At 41.8% G+C, this 26,754-nt stretch overlaps 1 protein-coding gene across 1 annotated transcript; it reads left to right on the forward strand.

Moving 5' to 3' along the window:
- Nucleotides 1-26,175, forward strand: LOC124545224 (endocuticle structural glycoprotein SgAbd-1-like). Its single transcript, XM_047124095.1, has 4 exons — nucleotides 1-121; nucleotides 11,202-11,434; nucleotides 20,477-20,665; nucleotides 25,287-26,175. The coding sequence occupies exons 1-4, from the start codon at nucleotides 107-109 to the stop codon at nucleotides 25,384-25,386; spliced, it is 537 nt and encodes a 178-aa protein (XP_046980051.1). The 5' UTR covers nucleotides 1-106; the 3' UTR covers nucleotides 25,387-26,175.
- Nucleotides 26,176-26,754: the final 579 nt, after the last annotated feature.

The raw sequence follows: 26,754 nt of genomic DNA on the forward strand, positions 1-26,754 counted from the left end.
GGGGAGGGAAGCCGAAACACCGATATATAAAGCCCCGAGAGCCCAGAGGAAGGCAGTTCCTGTGGAATTCTCTGACTTGTGAACGTCAATAGCCACTGCCGCGGAAATGGTCCGATTCTTGGTAAGTACCGAACGCAGCAGCAGAACTGCTCTTCTCTGCCAGCACACAGACTCCAAAAGTATTCCTATCCTACATCTTCATCTATATCTACGAACTCTACAAGTCGTCGTATGGTGCCTGGCGCAGGGTATGTTTTACCACTGGTAGGAATTTCCTTGCCTCTCGCAAATGGGGCGACAGACAGCTTCCGTTCCTTCTTGACTTCGCTGTCCGTGCGTGAGATGTACGTTGTGGACATAGAATCGTTCTCCAGGCAACTGTACACAGCGTTCTTTAAATTCTCTCTATAGTGTTCCGCGAGCAGAATCCCTCCATGGATTCCCATTTAAGTTCACGAAGCACCTACGTACTACTCGCTACTTGATCATAACATAACAGTAAAGATCTAGCAGAACGCCACAATTCCTTCAATGTCTTCCTTTAATCGGACCTGGTGGGGTCCTAAACACTCGGACAGTACTCAAGAATGGGTCGCACTAATGTTCTAAAAGCGGTCTCCTTTGCAGATAAACGACACTCCCTTAACATCCTCCAAATAGGTCGATCATATTTGATACCTACGACCGTTCTTACGTGGTCTTCCATTTCATATCGCTTTGCAACATTACGTCTATATACTTAATCGTCGTGACTGTGTGAAGGAGCACATTACTAACGCTGTAGTCTAACGTTATGGGATTTTCCTACTCATCTGCCCTAGCTTCCATTTTCAAATATTTAGTGCAACTGCCATTCATCACACCAACTACAAGTTTATACAATACTGCAGCGTCTTTGTTAGAATTATGATGCAAAGTTCCTTTGGATATGTATCCATGTATGCATGTCCAAAGGAACTTGGCATCATAGTTCAGAATAACACAGGCACTGCAATACCGAAACAGGGCAGATGAGTTTCAAATAAAATCTCTCACCTGTACGGGAATAATAATGGATGTAGAATTGCTGGCAGCAGACGCATGGTTGACGAGGTATGGAAATCTGGATCTGGCCCTGATTCGTACATGGATAGCCAGATGGTAGGGCGACCACTCGCGATAAGTCGGAAATCCAGGGTCTAGCCCCGGCCAGGCACAAATTTTCACCGTCGTCATTCAGTCCTACAGTTGATAGTTGTCCATTTCGCAATTGCGAATGGATTTAACGTAATCAGAATATCTGTCTAAGTCATCCTGTTTCTTCCTGGAATCAGTAAACGACGACTCATTCCCACACATCACAGTACCATCATGAAACAGCCGTAGATGTGCTACCCAGCTAGTCCTTCAGATCATTTACATATGTTGAGGATAACAGGGTCCCTGCTATATTCCCTTAGATCACCCCTGACGTTACTATTGTGTCTGATCTACACTCACTGTCGAGTACAACGTACTGAGTTCCATTAGGTGAGACGTCTTCGAGTTACGTACTAGGAACCTATTCCCTACGCTCGTACCTCCGTTATGTCTGTAGTGGAGCAACTTCACTGTGGTACGTCTTTCTTACAGCACTGAAGAACCACATACAGGCACGTTCTTCCTATTCAAATCTTAAACGTTGAAGTTCTTCACTGACCTCGGAGTGATCAACAATGGACTGGTAGTAAACTACAGGAGTTCCAGTAAAATTTCCTTCACGAGAAGATTTACATATTATCTTCAATTTCATTGTACCTAAAATTTCAAGATAATTTTTAATCATTCTCAGATAAACCACTCATTAATCAACTACACATTCAAGAACCAAACACGGAAATCAAGCTGAATGGCGTACAAGATAATTCTCAGTCTTTTAAAGGTTTGACCAGCGGGTTTATCAATTCTTTGAAATTTATTTAAGTTCATTTATTAGTTTATTTTCCCCGTCAACACCAAGCCAAAAGCTCTCTCTTTCTCTCTCTCTCTCTCCTCCCTTCAACTAAATCCAAGAAGATATCCTATACAAATACCGCTACCAGAAAACTTAAATATAATGGAAATGATTAGGTGTCAGAAACAGTGAAAGTATTAACAATGAGAAAAATATTCCATCGGTATTAATCTTCGGAAATGGAACGGTTAACGCAACAATAATCGGCGGCCGCTGTGGCCGAACGGTTCTAGGCGTTTCAATCCGGAACCGCGCGACTGCTACCGTCGCAGGATCGAATCCTGCCTCGAGCATGGATGTGTGTGTTGCCCTTAGGTTATTTGGGTTTAAGTTCTAGGGGACTGACGACCTCAGATTGTAAAGTCCCATAGTGCTCAGAGCCATTTGAACAACAATAATCATAATAAGAGTATACATGAAACTTGAGCTATATTTGGCAGGAAAGAACATATTTAAATAGTGACTGTGGCAGTAACAAACTGAAGGAGACAGAATTTTATGCGATCTATGGAAAGATTCCGTCATGATAGGAAGGATTGAGAAGTTAGTATCGCTTTGTTTGGAAGAAAATGACAGAGGATGTCGTGGGAGAGGAGGTGGGGGGAAAAAGTACTCATATGATACAGAACTGACCCCGTTGACCGTTAAGGTTATAGTAACTAAGTTACCTTGAATATAGTTGTAAGCATTTCTGCTTTTATTAGGTGTAAGATGAGGAGCAGAAGTCAATGTCTTTCCCCATATACTAAGAAATTCGTCAAATACTGGCTACGAGAGTTCTCTGTTGGTTGGTCACTTCTTTAAGACAATTTACTTGTTCAGCATGTTCTAAAATTAGTTTGCGCTTCTTAGAAAGTGCGTCTCAGCTCGTTAAATGTAATTCCGTTCTGATATACGTTAAATTGTAGTGCAGGCAAGATGGCCCATGAGTTTTCAGTACTTCTGCTTTACAGAAAATCTAAACACGGAAGGTCATTCGACATGTAGTTTCAATTAAATTTAGTTGGCTTGTAATAGTCAACTGATATACTGTATAGATATATTAGTTGATTGTTGCACAACAAAGAGATGTTCCAGCCGGAGCCAATGAACGTACATAACATCGTTATTAACAGAAATGCCCTCCCTCGAAGAAATGCGACGCAGTGCTTATGATTTTAATTCGACTTAATTTAATTTATCGTAAGTCAGAATGTTAGTAAACGCTCTGACAGTTGGTACACGTAAGCTGCTTGCCCTTCAGCCACAATTTGATAGCGAAAATTCCAATCATTCCGAGCACTGGCTATCCTCGTGGTGTCGAAAGAAATGAGACGCAAGTCGTCTGGTCGTGACAGAGATAGGAAAATTGACAGTGAGACGACCGCTGGATAACTGAGATGTTACAAATGTATTTGTGTAGTAACTAACTACCAGAGCATACTTTTGTTTTTAAGGACTTACTGTTATAAGCGCAAAAAAAAAAAAAAATCTATTCGAAGACAGAACAATACAAGAAGAAATTGTTGCCAACGGAAAGAAAATTAGTAATGCTTAGAATGTACCATTGAATTTGGAACCTTTTCTGAGTTGGATGGACATATGCCAACTTTATGTAGAATGGTAGGAGGTTTGATGCGGCTGCTTGAAAACTTGAAACGCATTTTGTTGGTACGAAGGATGACAGATGTGTTTAGAATAGCGCCCGAAAGGCCGATGAAGACCTTGAGGATACTTACTGAGAGCAAATTTTCGGAATACTGAATTTCAAGCTGCTGAACGTCGATCGTCAAGTTTATACATTATTTTAAGAGAATTAAGACGGAATGTAACAGTTATATGGAAAAAAGACATGTGATGCTATGAGAGCACGGTTAAAAACTTTAATACTTCCACCTGTAGACTGCCAAATGATAATGAATTATGATGACACCTAATGTGTAATAATTCACTGGCCTGCCCTCGTTACATCTTCCAGTTGGGACTTTCGAAGCGAAGGTCGCTTACGCCACGGATGTAACTCTTAACGCTTCCGTTCTAACTGCGATTACTGGTGCTAAAAATCGAAGCTCCACTGCAGCACTGTGCATCACCAGCTCAAAGCGAATAACGCTTGAGAATGTAACGATGTAGTTCTTGCCCGTCAGACAACTTAGCAAAATATTTAAAAATGAACAGTCGAGATCGCAACAATATTTCTTTATTAACAGGTTTAGTTGTATCTACGAGCCACCTTCAAAACTCTTTTTGCTCCCTATGGCTGGTGCTGGAGGCTCCTCGAGTATTTCGTGATACCACATATCACGCAAAATCCGAGCAGCCTCCAGCACCATACAGGGCCTAAAATGTTCTGAAGGTGGCTTGTAGATTAGCCGAAACCGGTTAATAAAGAAATATTACTGCCATCTAGATTCTCGTTCTCTATGTATGGAATCTGGTCGCCGCTCTCCATAGACTATGTTGTCAAAATTTATGAACTTAGCAACAGCTGACGGACGAATAGCATTAACCTCAACTTTTCTAAGCCTTTGAATTCTGAACTATGTTATTCTGTAAACTGTCACCTAATGTTGGGGTAGGCAGAAGTCTGGCCACTATTATTTCCTTTAAGGATCACACCGGAATGACGATGCAGCTTCATATAATAGACTGCTTTTCGCCCTTGTTTACTTCGTTCACGGACTGTGGTGTCCCAATGAACTTTCATCTAGATCAGAATTTACATCACCGTCCCCCCATCCTGACTGATTCCCTCACGCATACCAAATTAACAGAGGAAAGAGAACAATCCTGACAGACTGACACTTTAGTAGCTAAAAAAATGCACATTGTTGTATGATTACAACAAGACACATTACTGTAAGGTTACATTATTTCTAAAGAATACTGGAAGCAATCACATCCACTAAATGATTAGGAGTATGTTTACGGAGTGATAGAAAGTAGAACAGTCATAGAAAGCTATTCGTAGACAAGGCAGGTGCCACACGGAGGTTCATTGGAAGAATCCTCAGGAGGGCTAGCCCACCATCAAAAGAAGTTGCTTACAAGATCCTTGTTCAACTAATACTTAACACTGCTCTTCAGTGTGAGACGTATACCAGGGCTGAAACTAATAGTACATAGTGTGCGATAAGGGGATGAATTAGCCGAGCTGCGTAATTAGCACAGGGGTAGCCTCTTGATTTAGAACTTCTTTTGGGGAGTTGAGGGAACGAATTGTTAGCCTACAAAGCACATGAACTGAGGCATCGACTGATTGTAAATTGAGTTGAGGAGGCAGATGAAGAGTGTTATCCACTAATTATGACGATAAATATTCATCCTTTTGTTCTTGTTCTACACTTCAACGAAGATTCTTTTTGTGTAAGCCGTAGGTACCAATTTGAAGGACGTCAGTTAGATTAAAACGTGTGTATACACATACGTTTTCCCCGAGACAGAAGTCGTAGGTCCTCTGCGTGTGTCCCATACCCACAGACGCACCACTGTAGGCTGAGATATGAAGTTTTTTGTTCCCTTTCTCTCGTTTCTATTCCGAGGTGGGAGTTTGTTACTGTTGGGGAGCGAGGGTTGGGGGGAAGGATGGAGAACTTGATGTTACTTGATGCAACTGGCGGATCCCACAGGCAGGTATCGCCGTCCACGCCATCGTCAGCATGTGGTCCGCTGACACGTTAGACCGGAGAATTGTTGTACGATCTGACAGTTTTGCCCCAGACCTTTTTGGCTTGTTGTTTTTAGTGTCTACTATGGGTTTTGGGTATGTTGGTAAAGCTGTTTTAAGAGAACCATTCATTGTTGATCTTTGTTTCTGCGAACCGAGCGTTTCGCTGCCACCATCGACTCTGACGTATACGTACTTGGCGGTTTAACTAGTAGAGAAGGTATACACACATTTGCAGGTGCTGGTTGGCGTGCTCCGATCAGCTATCAATGTCTGGGTGTCAACATTAGTCTTAGAAACAATCTGAACAGTAGCTAGTTCAGAGTTTCAAATGCATTGCATCTCACGGAATTTCTCCTCGCTTCTCAGACAAATTACAGATCTAAACAAAGGCAACAATCAGTCGCAGACCTCAAAATTTATTGCAGATCTGGATTCCGACTATAACGCAGTTATCATCGGTCGATTACCAGAAAAGTCATACAGGAATAACTATGGTAATGCACCGATTAATACTGTGTTACAGTCTAAACCTACATCTGCAATAAGTTATAGATTCTGCGACTGACTTCTGTCCTTTAAATCTGAATATTCAACAGTGGCTGTGCGCTATTGGTATCCAATGGATTCTAACTTAATAAAGCAAATTTTTTACAGTGAAAGTCAAAAGAAGAGATTACGTCTTCTCCAGATCGACTCTCTTAATTTGTTACCTCGGTGACTCTCTCGCTTTTCCGTTCCCGTTCTGTTTTTTGACATTAATGTTAATTTTATCCCAGCTGCTTACAACTACTACGGAAAATCGTCATTTACGGCGCAGACTATTCCATAAGTGATTTGACATTTAACGCTTGCTTACTTTGATGCACATCATTGCTTCGAGCAAGAATAGTTTTTATTTATGCCGCAAGGCGACAGTTTTTCAAACGTACCTAACACATGCCTATTAACAACAGCGAGAAATCTCTACAGTGTTCGCTTCTCAGTTGGAGGTCATATTTGTGTATTGCCAGGTGACACTTCACCTTCGCAAGTGTAAGGACAGCACAGGCAGACATAGAATCAACTAGTTCCCGAAGCACAACACTTCATGCAACAAATGGTACAACAAATGGTAAACAGAAGCCATTGTTGTGGTAATGAATAAGAGAATTACTACGTTATGTATCTACATTCTAGACATTTCTATGCTACAGTCCTAGCTCTTCATTTCTGTCGCCATGAGGGAAATGCTCATTAAGCTGTTAATACTAGCCAGGTGTTTGAAAACGCTCGCGTGTAGCACAGCAGCTCTGGACCAAACAGAAACCAGAACTGTCACATAGTGTGTAATGACGCATCGAATGCGACTTGCAGCAACAAACACTTTGCCAACCGACCACGTGATCGCACTGTTGTCAGCAGGAGATATTCAAGGTACATTTTGAAAGGTATCCAAGCAGATCCACTGAACTCAAAGATATCTACAAACTAGATAACACGACCTTACCTTGTAAAATTTCCTCATATCGAATTCCCCTATCTGTATCTCATTTAGTTAACTCCTAATTTCGCAATCGCGGGAGCGCAACGGAGCAACAGAAATTACAGCTAGAGGTATCTCCGTATGTGCGAAATGATGGGTGAGATAAGTACTGTATGGTAACCTAGGAAATTTGTAACATTCATGCCGAGTACCCTTACTGCTAACTCCCTAATTGCAAAAGCGTGGGGAAGTAAGGAAAATTATGGAGAGAGTTTAGGTCTCTATCTGTATACATTAAGACATGGTGATATCTACACTGTTGCAGACTGTGTACCAGGTAATTACGTTCTGTTGGGCTTAAGTTTCTTCATCTGTGAAGCTTAGGTATAAAAAGTGGCGAACAAAATAAATTTGGTTTTGAGCAGGCAGCAGATAGCGTACAATGCCTCAGAAAGAGAATTTCCTACATTGCTTCAGTGTAAAGTACCCTGACTGTTTCACGACGTTGCTACTAAATGTAAATAGATCGCTCAAAAACGCTAGAAATAACATTTTTTGAATTATTGGATATTGCGATATAGTTCGTGATATAACCTTTTCATGTGGCAAAAAACTGGGATACAAAAACATTTAACATGGATACACAACTGTCTGAGAATGATGGTTTCCTATCTTCGTGTATTCTGTCCTATCCTTATCGTCAGAAATGCACGTCTTATTGTGGCGTCTTCACTTTAATCCTTTGCTGAGGCTGACTGTGTTTACGTTGCCACCGTTAAAAAACGCATGAAGGACGCTTAGAAATCATTGTTTAATTTGATTAACGTCACTTGGCTGTAGAAGGAAGATGTCAGTCAAAACGAAGTTCAATTCAACATTCCTATCGATGTGCCTCTAATGGCACCTGGTGTTTTTATCACACTTGACACCGCTGTACACCCAGAATGTTTTTATAGAAAAGGACTCCGGTCATGACAGCCTAAGATCTAATGTCGTAAGTGTTCTTCATATGTCTGTAAATTGTGAACATCTAAAATCCAGATAGCGACAGCAATGAGTACATCTACATCTACATCTACATTGATACTCCGCAAGCCACCCAACGGTGTGTGGCGGAGGGCACTTTACGTGCCACTGTCATTACCTCCCTTTCCTGTTCCAGTCGCGTATGGTTCGCGGGAAGAACGACTGTCTGAAAGCCTCCGTGCGCGCTCCTCTCTAATTTTACATTCGCGATCTCCTCGGGAGGTATAAGTAGAGGGAAGCAATATATTTGATACCTCATCCAGAAACGCACCCTCTCGAAACCTGGCGAGCAAGCGACACCGCGATGCAGAGCGCCTCTCTTGCAGAGTCTGCCACTTGAGTTTATTAAACATCTCCGTAACGCTATCACGGTTACCAAATAACCCTGTGACGAAACGCGCCGCTCTTCTTTGGATCTTCTCCATCTCCTCCGTCAGACCGATCTGGTACGGATCCCACACTGATGAGCAATACTCAAGTATAGGTCGAACGAGTGTTTTGTAAGCCACCTCCTTTGTTGATGAACTACATTTTCTAAGCACTCTCCCAATGAATCTCAACCTGGTACCCGCCTTACCAACAATTAATTTTATATGATCATTCCATTTCAAATCGTTCCGCACGCATACTCCCAGATATTTTACAGAAGTAACTGCTACCAGTGTTTGTTCCGCTATCACATAATCATACAATAAAGGATCCTTCTTTCTATGTATTCGCAATACATTACATTTGTCTATGTTAAGGGTCAGTTGCCACTCCCTGCACCAGGTGCCTATCCGCTGCAGATCTTCCTGCATTTCGCTACAATTTTCTAATGCTGCAACTTCTCTGTATACTACAGCATCATCCGCGAAAAGCCGCATGGAACTTCCGACACTATCTACTAGGTCATTTATATATATTGTGAAAAGCAATGGTCCCATAACACTCCCCTGTGGCACGCCAGAGGTTACTTTAACGTCTGTAGACGTCTCTCCATTGATAACAACATGCTGTGTTCTGTTTACTAAAAACTCTTCAATCCAGCCACACAGCTGGTCTGATATTCCGTAGGCTCTTACTTTGTTTATCAGGCGACAGTGCGGAACTGTATCGAACGCCTTCCGGAAGTCAAGAAAAATAGCATCTACCTGGGAGCCTGTATCTAATATTTCCTGGGTCTCATGAACAAATAAAGCGAGTTGGGTCTCACACGATCGCTGTTTCCGGAATCCATGTTGATTCCTACATAGTAGATTCTGGGTTTCCAGAAATGACATGATACGCGAGCAAAAAACATGTTCTAAAATTCTGCAAGAGATCGACGTCAGAGATATAGGTCTAGTAGAAGTAAATACGACACGAGAAGGTGACCAGACACGTTCACAATAGATGTGTAGCCATGTCAGATGCTTTAGTTCATTATGAATTAATTTGCCTTGATCGCAGTATAAATAAGCAGTTAAATTCCAGTGCACCGTTACTGGTTACATCTCACAATGCGAGGACGCCAGCTGCATTGGGAACTATGGTCTAAATAAATATGGTTGATGAACAACTGCACGAGTTACCAGACTGTTGCTTTACATTTCGACCAAGAAAAACTTATCGACTGTATGTCTCCTTACCTAACCATGTATAGTCTTAAAAACATTTTTGTGTTGTCATTTTATGGCGGATGATAAAGATGTAACTCGAAAGAAGTGTGTGTGTGTGTGTGTGTGTGTACGTGTGTCAATATCACACATCTTCTACATCGATTTCAATCAAACAATCAAACGTACTACACACATACCTTGCTGTCAGGCAATCATCGTATTGGTAACCTGTCATGGTTCACTACATATTATGTCACAAGCAATGAGATGCATGAAAGGCTACCGCATCATGCTTGATGATTTAACTTACTATTTCCTTGCAACTAACTCTATCCTCAACGTACTTCGCTAACAGCATCCATGTATGCTGCTGAATGTACCTACACAAATGCCATGCGACACTCTGTTCTAGAAATATGGCATCATAAACGCTGAGATTCGTGAAAAATATCGCATCATGCATGAATTTTTAATATGTATATCCATTACAACCAAGACACTCCTGCAGTCGAGTGAAATTTGGCAAATGCCTGCACGTGGAAGCGCCTTTGACAGCTTTCAGGTGCGATGCTCAGTCGGCTGTAGGCGGAAACCATAGCCGTCTACGGAGCTATGAACAGGCGTTGCTATAGAGACGTTAACAAAGTCGCGTTGTAGACACGCGAAGCAGCTTGCGCCCAGTGTACGAAAGCTGTCCAGGACCATGTTTCTTAACTTGGATATTATGCTTACATATTTGTATTTTTTTTTACGCCTGTTTTATAATTTCTACATTTTTTACCGACAGAGGGAAATGAACTATTTTCGATAAATCATAACAAACACAGTTAATTTCTTGTTTACGTTTCTATTAGAAAATTTGCAAAATAGCGAGCCATTCCAGGTTTCTCAGCCAGTGTTCTATAATTTTTTTTAATTAAATACGGCTCTTCCGATGTCACTGTGAATGATGTTAAAACATTTTGTTTTTCTGTCAATCACGTGCGGGACTAATGATGGAAGGCAACAGAAAATAAATAAAATTGACAAAGAACTGTTACTGGTAGTGGTCTATGAATAACCAACGTACTTCCGTTCACATACCATTCAACCATTTGTGGAAGTTAAAATGTAAAATTCTTAGAGAATGAAATTCTCACTCTACAGCGGAGTGTTCGCTGATATGAAACTTCCTGGCAGATTAAAACTTTGTGTCGGACCGAGACTCGAACTCGGGGCCTTTGCCTTTCGTGGGCAAGTGCTTGGGTAGCTCAGTTGGAAGAGCACCGCCTCCCGAAAGGCAAAGGTCCCGAGTTCGAGTCTCGGCCCGGCACACAGTTTTAATCTGCCAGCAAGTTTAAATTCTAACATCTTCAATTATTATATTTCACTAGATTGCTTATTGTGCTAGACAACGTGCGCTTTCTTCCTTCGTTCACTGTACCGTACCGGCTGAGAACACGTGGATGTGAAAAGTGCCATCTGTAACACGTAGTTTTCAACTAACGACGGATTGATCACTGTGCCTAACAGTTTGCAGCAATGGTGCTGGTGGTGGCGTGCTCGGCGCTGCCCCAGGAACCGCCTCCACCTCCGCCCCCGGCTGGAGCGGGTCCCGTACCTCCAGGAGGCCCAGCGCCGCCTCCACCTCCGCCGCCCCCCGCCCCTCCAGCGGGACCCGCAGCGCCTGCCCAGGGAGCCGGCGAGGAGGCGTCCATCACTTCCAGCAACTCCGTGATTAACCCAGACGGCAGCTTCAACTACAGGTGAGTGACAGCTGTCTATGTGATACTACCTGACCAGATGCGGCGACGAAATCAAGGGAAATTGTTCGGAGTTCAATGACCGATCGTTCATCGTGGTTACGAGAGAAAATACTCGTTACCGATGAAGATCGCTCAGGAATATCTTAAAAGTAATTTGATTAAGAGGTTTCGGGAACCACATTAAACCTAAACCACTGGGTCCTGACCGTGATTCTACGCTGAGTAACACTACCCGGACACCTCTGCGTGGTGAGGAATTGACCACTGGATGTCACGTGATGCGGACCCCCACAGTATAAAATGAGGCGGGAAGTGTTGTGTTGTCTCTAGAGAAACAGTAACAGCAGGAATGATCGGTCACAAGAGCTAAATGTATTCGAACGTGATCATAGGATCTCACCTGACTAACGAATCTAATGTTGCCAGACTGTTACTGATGTGAATGGTGAAGTGGAAATGCGAAGGCACAACGACTGCTGAACCAAGACCAGGGAAAGCCTCAGGTAGTGACGGGCAGGCGCTGTTGGGTGTTGCGGTAGGTCGATGTACAAAATCGCACGGTATCAGCAGAACGAATCACTCGTGACTTCCAAAGGATCACCAACAGTCCAGATACAACAATGTCTGCGCGTAAGTTGTTAAAAGGAACGGGTACAGTGGTCGAGCAGCTGGTCGTAAGCCACACATTCCCGTAGTGTCTGCTAAGCTATCTTGAGGCGATCTAAAGAGCGAGTCCACGGGAAGTAATAGATCTGGTGTGATGAATTACGCTATATCTTGTGGCATTATGTTGGAAGCGTTTGGATTTGCCTGAAGCGTTGAGGACGTTACCTGACATCACGTGTAGCGCCAGTGGGGCGCTTGGGTGTTTTTCGTTGTTAGGATAAGGTTCTCTTATGAGTTCATGAAAATGCTAAACGCCGAAGGCAAAGAACATGTTTCAAAGCGTTGCGTATTGCGTGCAGTTCGGACACGACGCCGCTCGGAGAGGCCGCGCAGTTTCAAGCGCCATGTCACGGACTGCGCGGCCCCTAGCGCCTGAGGCTCGAGTCTTCCCTTGGGCATGGGTGTGTATGTTGTTCTTACCATACGTTAGTTTAAGTATTGTGTAAGTCTAGGGACCGATGACCTCAACAGTTTGGTCCCTTAGGTGTTCACACACATTTGAACATTTTCGGACACGATGATTGCATCTGCATGACGATGCCGTCATCAAGCAGTGATTGTGACGCAATGGTTTGTGAACAGTGTCGTTCTTGAAATTAACTGTTCCGCCCACAGTCCCGATCTGAGCCCAACGGAACACTTTATGAATGGGTCAGAAAGTCGATTTCGCTACAGATCTCAGAGTGCAGCGTCATTACCTTTTCTGGTTTCCACTCTTGAGGAAGAATAAGCTAACGTTCCCAAATGGATATTCCGATGCCTTACTGACAGTATCCAAGTAGAGTTCAAACGGTCATAAAGGCGAAGGGTGGGCACTAACAGGTGTCAGATATTGTTGATCAGACTCTTTATGATTCAAATGGCTCTAAGCACTATGGAACCTAACATCTGAGGTCATCAGTCCACTAGACTTAGAACTACTTAAACCTAACTAACCTACGGACATCACACGCATCCATGCCCGAGGCAGGATTCGAACCTGCGAACGTAGCAGCAGCGCGGTTCCGGACTGAAGCACCTAGAAACGCTTGGCCACAGTGTACGGCACTCTGTAACAGTCCAGAGTTCTAACTACATCGTTGCTTACATAATACTCGAATTAGGTAATAATTCAGCATGTTGCCCTGGTTCACTTATTTGCAAAATCTGTCTCATAAATTCTACATTTTAACAACTAATGGCACAGTGAAAATTAACGGTGGTTTCTACATTTTTAATTTGTTTTTTTGGGATATATAACGTGTACATATGTGGCCGCATGTACTTAACGGTAAGACATGCGACACATGCACCTAACGATAAGACGTGTGAGTATAATTACGTTTAACACACTCATTCTCAAACCAAGCGTTTCAAAGTCTTGTAAGGGCGCCCAGATTTCTCTAAAACAATTTATAAAAAGTCTCGTAATGGACACTGCAAAACTTTCAAGAAAAGCATTCGTAAATTAAGCATAGGAAAATACAGTTCTATGTAAAATCATTGGGACAAACTTTAAAATTTATTAATTGCTTACTACAATGAACAATGAAGAGATAATATTTGAAAGTAGGAACACGATATCAACAAAGATCACAATGAAATGATTACCAAATCTCGGGTGGTATCTACGAACTCGTGTGTACCGAGTACGGCCGAGAGCATGCAGTTACATACTGTTAAAGTCCAGATCTCCATAACACCAAATACATTGTGGTAAAGGATTCTGTAACGGTGGCATTATAGTATGAGGTATTAGTACACAGTGTCAGAGAGGCAACAAATTGAGTAACAGGTAGTTAGTGTCAGCGATTGACTTGTGTAAGACTGTTGTACAAAAGTAATCTAATGGTTGAGTATATAATAATCACAATGTTTATTTGACACTACAACAATGAAGCCAAAATCACAGTACATAAATTATTTTCTTTAAAGAATGGGGCTACATTACCGGTTTCAACGAACTACGTCGTCATTTTTAAATGTAAAACATCAGTTGGAGAATATATTATGCTAATTATGACCATACATCTGATAACAATCACGAGAAATAATGAGACAAGGCAGCCGAGGCAGTAGCGGCACAACCAAGTCACTAGAAGTTATGGCCATGCTTCCTCAAACGTTCATTCAATGTCCTAATGTAGAATAAATAATAACTACACCAGAGGCCGGCCGAAGTGGCCGTGCGGTTAAAGGCGCTGCAGTCTGGAACCGCAAGACCGCTACGGTCGCAGGTTCGAATCCTGCCTCGGGCATGGATGTTTGTGATGTCCTTAGGTTAGTTAGGTTTAAGTAGTTCTAAGTTCTAGGGGACTAATGACCTCAGCAGTTGAGTCCCATAGTGCTCAGAGCCATTTGAACCATTTTTGAACTACACCAGAGTGCAAACTGACAAGAATTCTTGCGATGTGTCCTGCCGTGACACAACGGCCGTTGTAAGTGGTAAGTGGCAGTAAGTGTGAGATTCTCCACAGAGTCTAGAAGGAAAGAAACATGTCGGATGCGCTGGCTAGAAGGAAACACAAGAGGACGAAGCATGTATTAAGAAATCGGGGATTAACTTCCATCGAATTAGAGGGAGCCGTGAACGACAGATGCTGCAGGGGGAGATAGCTAGTGGAGTACATTTAAAACATAACTGAGAATGTTTGGTATATGTACTCGTAGTAGTCTGGGACAGACAGATACAGGTGAGAAAATCATGGGGCCAGTTTGAAGCTGTCCGACGATTAAGAGAGAAAAAACAGTTTATAAGAATAGTCTAACGGTGAACTACAACTTTAAAAAAACTTGTAATGAAATAGTAAAGTGCTGTGAAAGTGTCTTCTATGTTGGAATGCAGTTTACCTACGGTGTTCTGAATCACCTATGGAAGAATTTTTGTATGTTCCGTTTAAACAGACCACAGGATTTAGTTTGCTCTTTCTTTGCCTAATTTGAACTCAGAAATCGTCATAAATTACTTCACGGTCAACCTTGCCTCAGTCTGTAATCTATGATCCGAAAGTTTTTTGATTCGGCATGAATTAAATTAGTCAGTAAATCGATGTCTGTGTTGAGACGTCGTTCATACAAACCGAATAGTGGTATAAAATTTAATGTCATATACACACGACGACTGAAAAGTATACACTGGGTTTAATTACTCAAACAAGATCTAGAGTGAGCACTGATAAATACCTTGGAAGTTATAGACCGAAAAGAAAAACCGGCAGAAGGGAAATGCAGTCAGAGTATGAAACTGCAAAGAAAACAAGAATAATATGGGCTGAAGAAAGGTAATTCAAGGTGAACAAAAAAGTATTATCTCTTTTGAAAAACGGAAAAACGTATCCGAAAGCCTTGAGAATTCCAATAGGATTCTACTGTACGTAACTGCAGACTGATAAATTAGATGATAGAGAAATTTAGTACTTAATGTGTAATGTATTTGGTTCTCGGAAATGCATTACAATATATATATATATATATATATATATATATATATATATATATATATGACAAAAAGAATAAATATATATATATATAATAACAAAACGAACATACGTTATACCGACTCGATATGAATCGGAATAAAGAGAGGAGCCGGCGGAAGTGCCGTGCGGTTCTAGGCGGTGCAGTCTGGAACCACGAGACCGCTGCGGTCGCAGGTTCGAATCCTGCCTCAGGCATGGATGTGTGTGCTGTCCTTGGGTTAGATAGGTTTAAGTAGTTCTAAGTTCTAGGGGACTAATGACTTGAGAAGTTGAGTCCCATAGTGCTCAGAGCCATTTGAACCATTTTTTTTTTTTAAGAGAGGAAATTAGTAAATCGTTGTTTAGGTTGTTGACTACGAATCAGCAACATCGAAATTAAGGAAATGATTTCCTGGTGCCACAAAAATGCTCATGAGTAAAATGAAATGAAATAAGACAGAGTTAAAATTTATTACTGATACTTCATTACACTAAAAATATTTATTGGCACAGTAGTTACTGTATTCAGTCTATTCCTTTATTCCCCCTTCAAAGTGATTTCAGTGCTGTATTTGCTCATCGTGCAGAGAAAGTGCAACAGCTCCACGACGGTTGCTGCGGAGGAAGCTGGAACTATCTGAGGATGATCCCAAGCTCGTTGTGGCAAGAGGTTGCGTGTAGCACCGTTAGGTGGCAGCTGCAGCTTGTGCAGACGAAGGCCCTCGACTAATACGTCGGGACCGACAGCTACATATAGGCTACCTGAATGCATTGCAACAGTAATGTGTGTGTTCTTTAGTTTGGTAACTTTCTGCAGATATAATTGAAACGTGTGGCACCTATGGTTTGAGGGTTGTCGAAGAGGCCGAAGAACTTGCAACACTAACTTCAGTACTCGAATTTTCTCGTCCACGCAAGTTCAGTTCAGCTAATTTTAAAGATTTGTTTGAGATTTATTATTTCTGTTGTGTACGTGTGCGTAAAACTGTAGTTTTGTTACACTCACTGGTCTCAGAAGACGCAGACGCCATCGTCCATCCTTAATAAAAATTAACAAATTTATATTGCATCGTAATGTGGTATACCATATTACTTGGAAACAAATGCCCATCACAGTCGTTACGAACTTATTCAAACAAAGGGCACCTGCTTAGCTGAGTGATAACGTGATTGCTTACTGCGCACGGGGCACGGGTTCTATTCCCGGGCGGACTGCAGATTCCTCTCTGCTCGTGGACTGGGTATTGTGTTATCCTCATTATCGACACCCAAGGCGCTCGTTGTGGCATCACCTGAAATAAGACTTACAACCTGGCGGCCGAACATCCCCGGATAGGGCCTCCCCGGCCATCAATACTACACCATCATTTCATTTCATGTCTCAAATAAGACAAGATGACAAGTTCATAACGTAATGAACGATTTGTATCTTGGCACTGCTGCAGCAACAGCTTCAAGTTGTTACAGTTGGTGGTACAAATTAAAGCGCCACAAAGCAACTTTTAAACACAATACGATGAATATTAATTTTATGCATGATGAAAAAAATAATTCTAAAACATTTTACAGATTCAGAATGATGAAGAAAGTACCGAAAGAAAACTCTATATTGAGAAAAACTGCAGTGTTCTAAGCCATAAATGCATTATGATGGTACCACGATCATGTGTTACCGATGCCGGGCTATTATGGCTTGTAGCGTGGATGACATCATGTACTGTACGTGCAAATACAGTGGCTTGCTAAGTTACTCAAAAATTTACTTTTTACACAAATTTTGGTAACGTAATAGCTTAGGACAATTATTCGCTGTGAAAAGGGAGGAGGACAACTTCTACCGCTAATGCTGTCTAATCAAATAATTATCGTACCGATCATATGAAGGCAATGGATAAATGCCAAAAAAACAAAGAAGAAGACATGGGAAAATGTATTACTGCAATAGAAACTGATATCCAAAAATGGCTCAAATTAGTCTCACTGTAAATTCTAGGTTCAAACGACAGTACGTTCGTTTTACGAAGGCATCAGGTTCCTCGAGACATATGCTTCTGGTTCAAAAACGGATGTCTACCCTTACACAGGATGTCCCAAGAGGAATGGTCAGGGATACGACAGGAACGATAATTCGAAGCAAAAAACATTAGTAAACATAGGCTCTAAAATGTATACCTTAAGAGCTATGAGCACTTGGCCATCTTCTCTATTATGAAGGACGTCTCTCCTACTTAACAACTGCTCATAGCTCTGAAGGAGTTCATTGTAGAGACAGTTTAATCTTGTTTAGGACCATACCACATCCCCAAAAATATGGCAACAATAGAGCAGCAGTAGAAGAAGTGAATGCCGGGCTTGTACACTGGGCCGGTCTCATTTATTTATTTTCTTTTTTTCTTTTTTATTTAATCTGATGTGAAAATGGCGATCGGGCCCTGTCTTACATCGGACAAGGGTTTCCCAGGTACAGTACCTTTTTACCTCATAGTGAAGTACTTTTTTTACATCATAGTGACCTAAGAGAGGAAGCAGTTTTGATACAACACACAGAATAAAATGAATTGAGTGTCTGAAGTGGCAATGTGAGTAAATAGTACTGACTATGAACTAATGAAGTCCATAGAGGCAGTATTTCTAGTAGTGCTGCTACTGCCGCTAATATTGATAACAGTAATAATAATATTTAGAAGAGAAAGTAGAAGAATGTCAATAACAACGACACTAATAATAGTTGTTGTTGTTGTGGTCTTCAGTCCTGAAACTGGTCTGATGCAGCTCTCTATGCTACTCTATCCTGTTCAAGCTTCTTCATCTCCCAGTACCTACTGCAACCTACATCCTTCTGAATCTGCTTAGTGTATTCATCTCTTGGTCTCCCTCTACGATTTTTACTCTCCAATACTAAATTGGTGATCCCTTGATGCCTCATAACATGTTCTACCAACCGATCCCTTCATCTAGTCAAGTTTGGCCACATACTCCTCTTCTCCCCAATTCTGTTCAATAACTGATCATTAGTTATGTGATCTATCCATCTGATTTTCAGCATTCTTCTGTAGCACCACATTTCGAAAGCTTCTATTCTCTTCTGGTCCAAACTATTTATCGTCCCTGTTTCACTTCCATACATGGTTGCACTCCATACAATTACTTTCAGAAACGACTTCCTGATACTGAAAGCTATACTCGACGTTAAAAAAATTTCTGTTCTTCAGAAACGCTTGTCTACATTTTATATTCTCTCTACTTCGACCATCATCAGTTATTTTGCTCCCCAAATAGCAGAACTACTTTATTACTACTTTAAGTGTCTCATTTCCTAATCTAATTCCCTCAGCATCACTGGACTTAATTCAACTACATTCCATTATCTTCGTTTTGGTTTTGTTGATGTTCGTCTTATATTCTCGTTTCAAGACACTGTCCATTCCGTTCAACTGCTCTTCCAGGTCATTTTCTGTTTCTGACAGGATTACAATGTCATCGGCGAACCTCAAAGTTTATAATAGTAGCGGACATAGAAATAAATTATAGGTGTACAAAATAGAAGTTTTCTGATACAGCAAGATCTGGGGGAAGAAAATTCAAGGAGACTGCACCAGCCAAAAACTCTGGCAAATGAGGAAGACCTTGTTGTGGAAAAACGGATGTACAAGCGCTTGCTGCCTTAGCAGATATATCATTAACTGTCTTCTTAAGCTGGAGATGTTACTCAGTTCTCTAAAATAATGCGGGAGATTATTGCAGGGTCGAGTTACTGCTACTGAGAAGGATTTCGTGAAAATGACTGAACGATGGAGTGGGGAGGAGGGATTTTGCTCTGATAGAGAAAGGGTGTTTCTGGCATGTTGTTCAGACAAGGGAGTCAAGGTCCAGGAGAGATACGGTGTACGTTGATACGACAGTAGAGAAGACAGAGGGTATGCAAATCTCTGCACTTGTCTGGACTCAGGTAGAAGAGCTGTGCTTATGATGGTGAAATATAATGAAAGAATCGAACACCACAGATACAACGAAAACCAACATTCATAACCAGTACCAGGCGTCGTGAGCATTCCTGAGAAAGGCCTTTCGGCATAACATCACTTTAATCAGTATTGGAAGTAGAAGTATTTGTACAGGTTTCTTTTTCAGAGGGAAGAGCTTTTTTATATTTTTGTACGACATGGAGCGATTCTGGTGCCTTCTTGCACATTGCAGTTAACTGCTCATAACAGTTTAGATTTTCATCTATTATTACTCCCACAATTTATAACTGTCTCATTTAGAGTTAAAAATGATAGGGATCTTCATACGTGATTAGAAAATATTTAAAAAATCCTCCCACAATTTATAACTGTCTCATTTAGAGTTAAAAATGATAGGGATCATCATACGTGATTAGAAAATATTTAAAAAATCATTATGGAAAGTGCTCATAGCTCGTAGGGTATGCAGCTTAGAGCCGATGTTTACTAGGCTTCGAGGGGTTGCTACTGTCGTATCCCTGAATAAGTGCCGGCCGCTGTGGTCTCGCGGTTCTAGGCGCTCAGTCCGGAACCGCGCGACTGCTACGGTCGCAGGTTCGAATCCTGCCTCGGGCATGGATGTGTGCGATGTCCTTAGGTTAGTTAGGTTTAAGTAGTTCTAAGTTCTAGGGGACTGATGGCCACAGATGTTAAGTCCCATAGTGCTCAGAGCCATTTGAACCATTTGAACCTGAATATGTGAACGGTGCCTCCTAGCACTCCCTGAGTACAAAATATCGTATTCCTATATAATAATCACTTCCTTGCACTTCGTTATTGTAGTACAAAATACGTTGCAACTCTAGCTTTACGTATTGTGATTACTGTCTTGGTACCAGCTCATCAGTTGGTCCACAGGAATATTTATCCTGACTTGCATTGTGTTCGAGTCAGAGATGCAGGAATCAAATGATTTCTCCATTCTGTGCTGCCAGTTACGAGCTGAGCAACGGCATCAAGGCGGAGCAGTCGGGCTACCTGAAGCCCGGCAACTCGAGCTCTGGCCCGCAGGCGCGCCTGGGGGCGGAGGGCGGCGCCGACGACGAGGGCTCCGGGGACGAGGTGCAGGTCGTCACCGGCTCCTTCTCCTACGTCGCGCCCGACGGCAAGACCATCAGCGTCAGGTGGGTCGCTGCCGCACGCCGCCACTCTCGCGACACGCGACAGTGAGGGCTACAGGAAAAGAAAAGATGGAAGTCATGCATTCAAAGTCTCCAACTAATGTAATTTTTTCGATATACCGGGTGGTTATAATTAATGTGCAGCTAGTCACAGAGGTCCAGAGTAGACTGCAATTATCATGTCTCAGCGAAACTTGGTAGATACTTTACAGCGTTAATGAGAAACTGATTCATGCTAGAAAAAAAATAGTTCCAATTTTGGTCACCAGGTGTAAATCTAGCGCTGTGAATGCTACAAATACTTATAGAAATGTTTCCATTTGTAACGAATTAGGACCGGGATGTGGGCAGAAAAAGTCAAACAGATGAGATAAACATAATGTTGATTTTATTATCAACCGGTTCAGTCGGAGCAGCAGAGACGTTGACGAGATAATTTACACCGACTGATTTGTACCTGGTGGTGAAAACTTGAACTACTTTTTTCCAGTGTGAATCGGTTCCCCATTAGCGCATTTGCATATCCATCATGTTTCCGTGTCCTACAGTAATTACAGCATACAGTTTACCTCTGTGATTAGCAGCACATTTATTAAAACCACCCGGTACATACTGACAAATAATTTAGGCAAAATTATTATTGTAGTATATTAAAATTATTATTGTAGTATATTTAGGCAAAGCTGTTGCCAAAGGTGGCTACGCCATACTCCTCAAAATTCAGAAAGTAGCACGGATAGAATACAGAGAGCGAAATGTTGTATAGTCGAGGGAAAGTTACAGTTTCCAACGGAGTAGCACAGGGTTTTAGCCTATCCCCTACGTTATTGTGTTTGTATATGGAGCAATCTGCGGAGGGAACGAAGGAGAAATTTGATTCGGGGATTATTGTTCAGGGAAAAGAGATAATACCTTTGAAATTCGTCCACAGCATTGAAACTCCTTAACAGGTGCAAAGATCTTGTAAATCAAGTCGAACGGAATAAACAGTGTCTTCTAGAGAGGTTATTAGATATATGTATCAGCAAAAGTGGTGTTTGTACAAAAAAGTATGTGTCGGTGGTTGAAGCAGAGAGGATATAAAATGCAGCGTGACAATAGCGAGAAGAGAATTTCTGAAAAAGGAAAATTAGTTACGTCATATATAGTGTCAGAAGTCTTTTGTGACTGTATTTTTCTGTAGTTTGCCCTTCTAATGGTGTGGAACGGTGGATACAGAAATAGAAAAGATTGTATTGAAATCTGCAAAATGCTGAAGGTTGTGTAAAACACGTATGGAACTAATACGTCTATCAGTTTACTGAATAATGTACGAGGGTTGTTCGAAAAGTAAGTTCCGATCCGTCAAGAAATGGAAACCACTATGAAAATCTAATAAAGCTCTGCACATGTCTGTTCGGCAGTGTCTCTGGTATGCCTGTCGGTTACGCCAATTCTCTCTTTTCAGTTCTGAGCGCTTGGTGAGCACATAAAGATGCGTAGAAAATAGTGTCTCCCGTGAAGTATGAGGTCCTGGTGGGAGGTTTCACCTGATGTTATGCAGCCCCCATTACAGAACTGTCATACGGTTCCTACTTCGTGACAGTTCTCGGTCGCAGTCTGCAGGGGCTATGAAAATGCTCCTGCAGCGTTTTCGATGGGAAGTGTTTGATCACCCGCACTACAGCCCGTAACTGGCTTCCTCTGTGTTTCATCTCTGATCACATTAAGTACTGGCTATGAAGACAGCATTTTCGCACGGACAAGGAGCTATACATGAGAGTAGAGAATTGGAGTGGAAGCACAGGCGGCTGCCTTTTATGACGAGAGTCTTGGAAAGTTGGTACAGCGCTACGACAAATGTCTTAAGTCGGAGTGGTGACTGTGTAGAGCAGAGGCTGGACGCTGTAGCTAAATGCGATCAGTCGGCATTTATTTTCCGAATACCCGTAGTACTTATACATGTCATGGGTTGTTCATTTACCTAAATTGATTATTGTAATGTATCTTTGAGATGACATTGCTCTTTACTAAGATACTCTTCGCCTCTATACTATTGCCAGACAGAATTTCTCTAGCTCTCCTTTAATTGTGTGTGTTTGATTTCTATGCTGTATCATTTATTGTGTGTTGTTTTTCCTTGTTGAACGAACACTGTTTGGCAGCAAACGGCTATAGCACCAGGTCTTGTACTCCCTTTCATTCCATTACCCATAACAACTCAGATAAACAAAACTACACAAGCAATAGGAGGAACTCGAAAATAAGCATACTTCTCCAGTTATCTGATTGATATAGACGGGCATTATTTCAATACGGAAATAACACAGAATGTTCTTTTTCAAAAATGTGGACACACAAGCTGTTTACGATGTTAAGTGCATTGATCAATTGCCATTAAAATTCTGACCTCAGTGCAAATACAGTAGCACCTTCACTGGAAAACAAAAACCATTATTCGAGAGATATGGTTGAAAATGTCAGTAGAATTCTCAGCAGCAAATGCTTAGGCCGTACTCTTCGCAGATGAGTGTGCAAAACGTAACCAGTTCATCTGGTATACTCACTGAAAGTTTTAGCAAGTGTTTACGTACAAATACGGACTATAAAGGTATATGTTTCCCATTATGTTTGGATAAATGCCGTTACTCATAAAATTAGGTGCTAAAACACGAGTGCTGTTCGAAAAAAAAGGTCCGATCGGTCGCGAAATGGAAACCACAGCGAAAATAAAAAACGTTGTATTTGCAACAGTTAGCTGCACCTACCAGTTACTACATCTATAGTAGCATTGTACCAACTTTCTAATACCCTCATCATACAAGGTAGTCGCCTGTACTTTCTGCCAATTTTCTACACTGACCTGCAGTCCGTTCTCTGTGCCACAATGTTGTCTTCATAGCCAGCGGTCGATGGGAGCAGAAATAAAAATTCAGAGGCAGCAAAGTCCGAGGTATATCGTGGGTGACCAAATACTTCCCATCGAAACGCTACAGGAGCGTCCTCATTGCCCTTCAGTGCGCGACCGATAACTGTCATGCAGGAGGAACTGCACGACTGTTGCTTTGTGTGGACTGCATGAAATCAGGCGAAATCTCTCACCGGCGGGAGACACTACTTTCTACACATCTTTACGTGCTCACAGTGCGATCAGAACTGAAACGAGTGACGTGACGCGATCGATGGACATACTACGGACACTGTCCAACACATATGTGCAAAGCTCCGTCGGAATGTCACTGCAGTTTCCATTCCCTCGTATCACAACAAAATATTCAATTCTATATTGTTTACCCTAGGTTAAAACAAATCATAATTTTTTTTACCAATCAACACCTGTATATCATTTTCTTTTAAATTCTTGAAATGTTATACCAACTGCGACATGGTCGCGTATATAAACAGTGATCCAATCCTGTCAAATGTTTTTTATTCCAGTCTCTGATCACAATATGAATGCTTTAGACGATGACCGGTTTCAGCCCGTAATGACCATCCTCAGATCTTTTTTCACACCATGTCCTAAAGTGATAAGGCCATAATGGCACCGTCAAAACATGCTGATTATATGTTTTGACGATGCCATTATGGCCTTATCACCTTAGGACGTGGTGTAAAAAAGATCTGAGGATGGTCATTACGGACTGAACCGGTCATCGTCTAAAGAATTCGTATTGCGATAAAAGACTGGAATAAAAAACATTTGAAATGTTATAGACATAAGGTCAGAATACCAGTTGTTGTCGTAGCCGCTGCCCTTAAGTTCATGTTCTCCATGTACTAACGTCCCAGAACTTGAAAGACCGGTCGTGCGGTAGCGCTCTCGCTTCCCGCGTCCGGGTTCCCGGGTTCGATTCCCGACGGGGTCATGGATTTTCTCTGCCTCGTGATGACTGGGTGTTGTGTGCTGTCCTTAGGTTAGTTAGGTTTAAATATTATTAAGTTCTAGGGGACTGATGACCATAGCTGTTAAATTCCATAGTGCTCAGAGCCATTTTTTTGAACTTAAAAGACCTCAAATCCTGGCAGTATTCAGTATTCGGAAGCATATGATTGACTTTTTCCATGAAAGAAAATACCAGACAACAAGCACTTGTAAGATGCTCTAATGCTACAACTTTCCACTAAGGGAGGAAGATACGTTGTGCACTATACGTTGTTGTCATGTAAGTGTGGCCAACGAGTAGTAAATACTATCTTGTAGTTCAAAAAAATGGTTCAAATGGCTGTGAGTACAATGGGACTTAACATCTCAGGTCATCAGCCCCCAATAACTAAGAAATACTTAAACCTAACCAACCTAAGGACATCACACACATCCACGCCCGAGGCAGGATTCGAACCTGCGGCCGTAGCGGTCGCGCGGTTCCAGACTGAAGCGCCTAGAACCGCTCGGCTACCAGCGGCCGGCACTGTCTTGTGATATCAGTCAAAATAAGAAAGTTCACGTGACCTCTTTCGACTCTCTACAAAGCCAGGGCCACTGAATAGTTGTAAGCTGATTCTGAACTACATCACATGTGTTTATATATCATAGTTTTCATTACGCTGTAAGTGAAAGAGCGGTCTTGTCTTGCGATTGGTCATGTAGTTTTCACAGCATTTAAGGTACCCTACGTGACTTCTTACATGTGTCTGGTCACAGGTATACGGCTGACGACTCTGGATACCACCCGATGATCGACTACGGCGGTCAAGGCGGTCAAGCTGGACAGGCCGGTCAGAGCGGCCAGCCTGCCCAGTAAAGGTGGACGTCGACTGGGTGACAACAGTTCGCTGCCAACGACTCGGTGCACAATTCTCGGAACAATCCTACGCCAGTTTCACAACCAGCTGTCTGGAGACCGCCCGCCTGCCTACTGCTTTCGCCGAGCTCGACATGTATTGTGGTTCACTGCCATTTCAGTATTGTGATCGACTCACTGGTAACGTCAGTTCCTATGCCTCGAAGCCACTTACAACACTGAAAAAGAGGAATTCCTACTTTTAACTCCTACCGTGCAACGTACCACTTACTGTCGCGGTCAATGAGCTGTAGAGCTTATGTTGTTCCAAAATATGCGGTTTGGTCTCCTGTGACTGTTAATATTGTAATGAGAGTGGTCCTTATTCTACCTCTTTCCTCTTGTGCAACAACCAATAATTTATGAAACAGGACTTCCGGCAGTGCAGTGCGTCCTGCTTTTCGGAACATACGCTCCTGGACTGTTTGATTTTCATTATTGTACCAGCCTACATTGTGGGCACTATTCTATGCTGTTTTACTTCCTTGAAAACTAGAGATCAAAGTCAATAAAGATCTCTATTCGAATACTAACCTCAGTTCATCCTCCTAATGTGTTATCTGTATATACTATTGACACTGCACGTTAGCTTCAGATCCATGGGTTTTCACTAACATGTAATATACTTGCAGTTCTCTACTGATATGGAAAAGGAATGTTGTGTGGATATTTTATTTTGTAATTTTATTTTGTAACTTTATTATGGATGTGTGTAAGTATGTATGTATATCCAAATAAATGACTTTTTGATATGAGCATAAGAAAGCATTTTTCTCATTCAAGAACTTGAATAGTACTAATTTTAATAATACACAAGATTGTTCTTTCATTCAGAGGCGTTAAATATAAGATTAACGTACACTACTTCAGCCAGTATTATACAAACGGTCATGTACTTCAAAACAGACGTTCAACGACATTTAAGGTAGCTAGAAAGGAGATCACAACAACGATTTTTTTTTTTTTTTTTTTTTTGAGATTCAGCAGTATTCTGACTGGTTTTGAAGAAGCCCACCACCTATTCCTCTGCTGGGCTATCCTGTTCATATCAGAGTAGCAATCGACATCCTCAATTACTTGTTGAGGATATTCCCATTTCTGTCTTCCTCTACAGTTTTCACCCTCTTTTTATTCCCTGACGTATGTCCTATTATCCTGCTCCTTCTTCTTGCAGTGTCTTCCATATGTTCCTTTCTTCTCCGATTTTCCTCATTCCTCGCTTTCGGACCATCTGTCTTTTAACATTCTTTTGTAACACCACATCTCAGATGCTTCGGATTTTTTCTGTTCCGGTTTTCCCATAATCCTTGATACACTACTGCTCAATGG

The sequence above is a fragment of the Schistocerca americana genome, chromosome 8, assembly GCF_021461395.2.
Source record: "Schistocerca americana isolate TAMUIC-IGC-003095 chromosome 8, iqSchAmer2.1, whole genome shotgun sequence".
Taxonomy (NCBI): Eukaryota; Metazoa; Arthropoda; class Insecta; order Orthoptera; family Acrididae; genus Schistocerca; species Schistocerca americana.

Coding starts and splice junctions, on each gene's coding strand:
- LOC124545224 (XM_047124095.1), top strand. Junction 11,435..20,476: donor GACGGCAGCTTCAACTACAG/GTGAGTGACAGC, acceptor CTGTGCTGCCAG/TTACGAGCTGAGCAACGGCA. Junction 20,666..25,286: donor GGCAAGACCATCAGCGTCAG/GTGGGTCGCTGC, acceptor GTCTGGTCACAG/GTATACGGCTGACGACTCTG.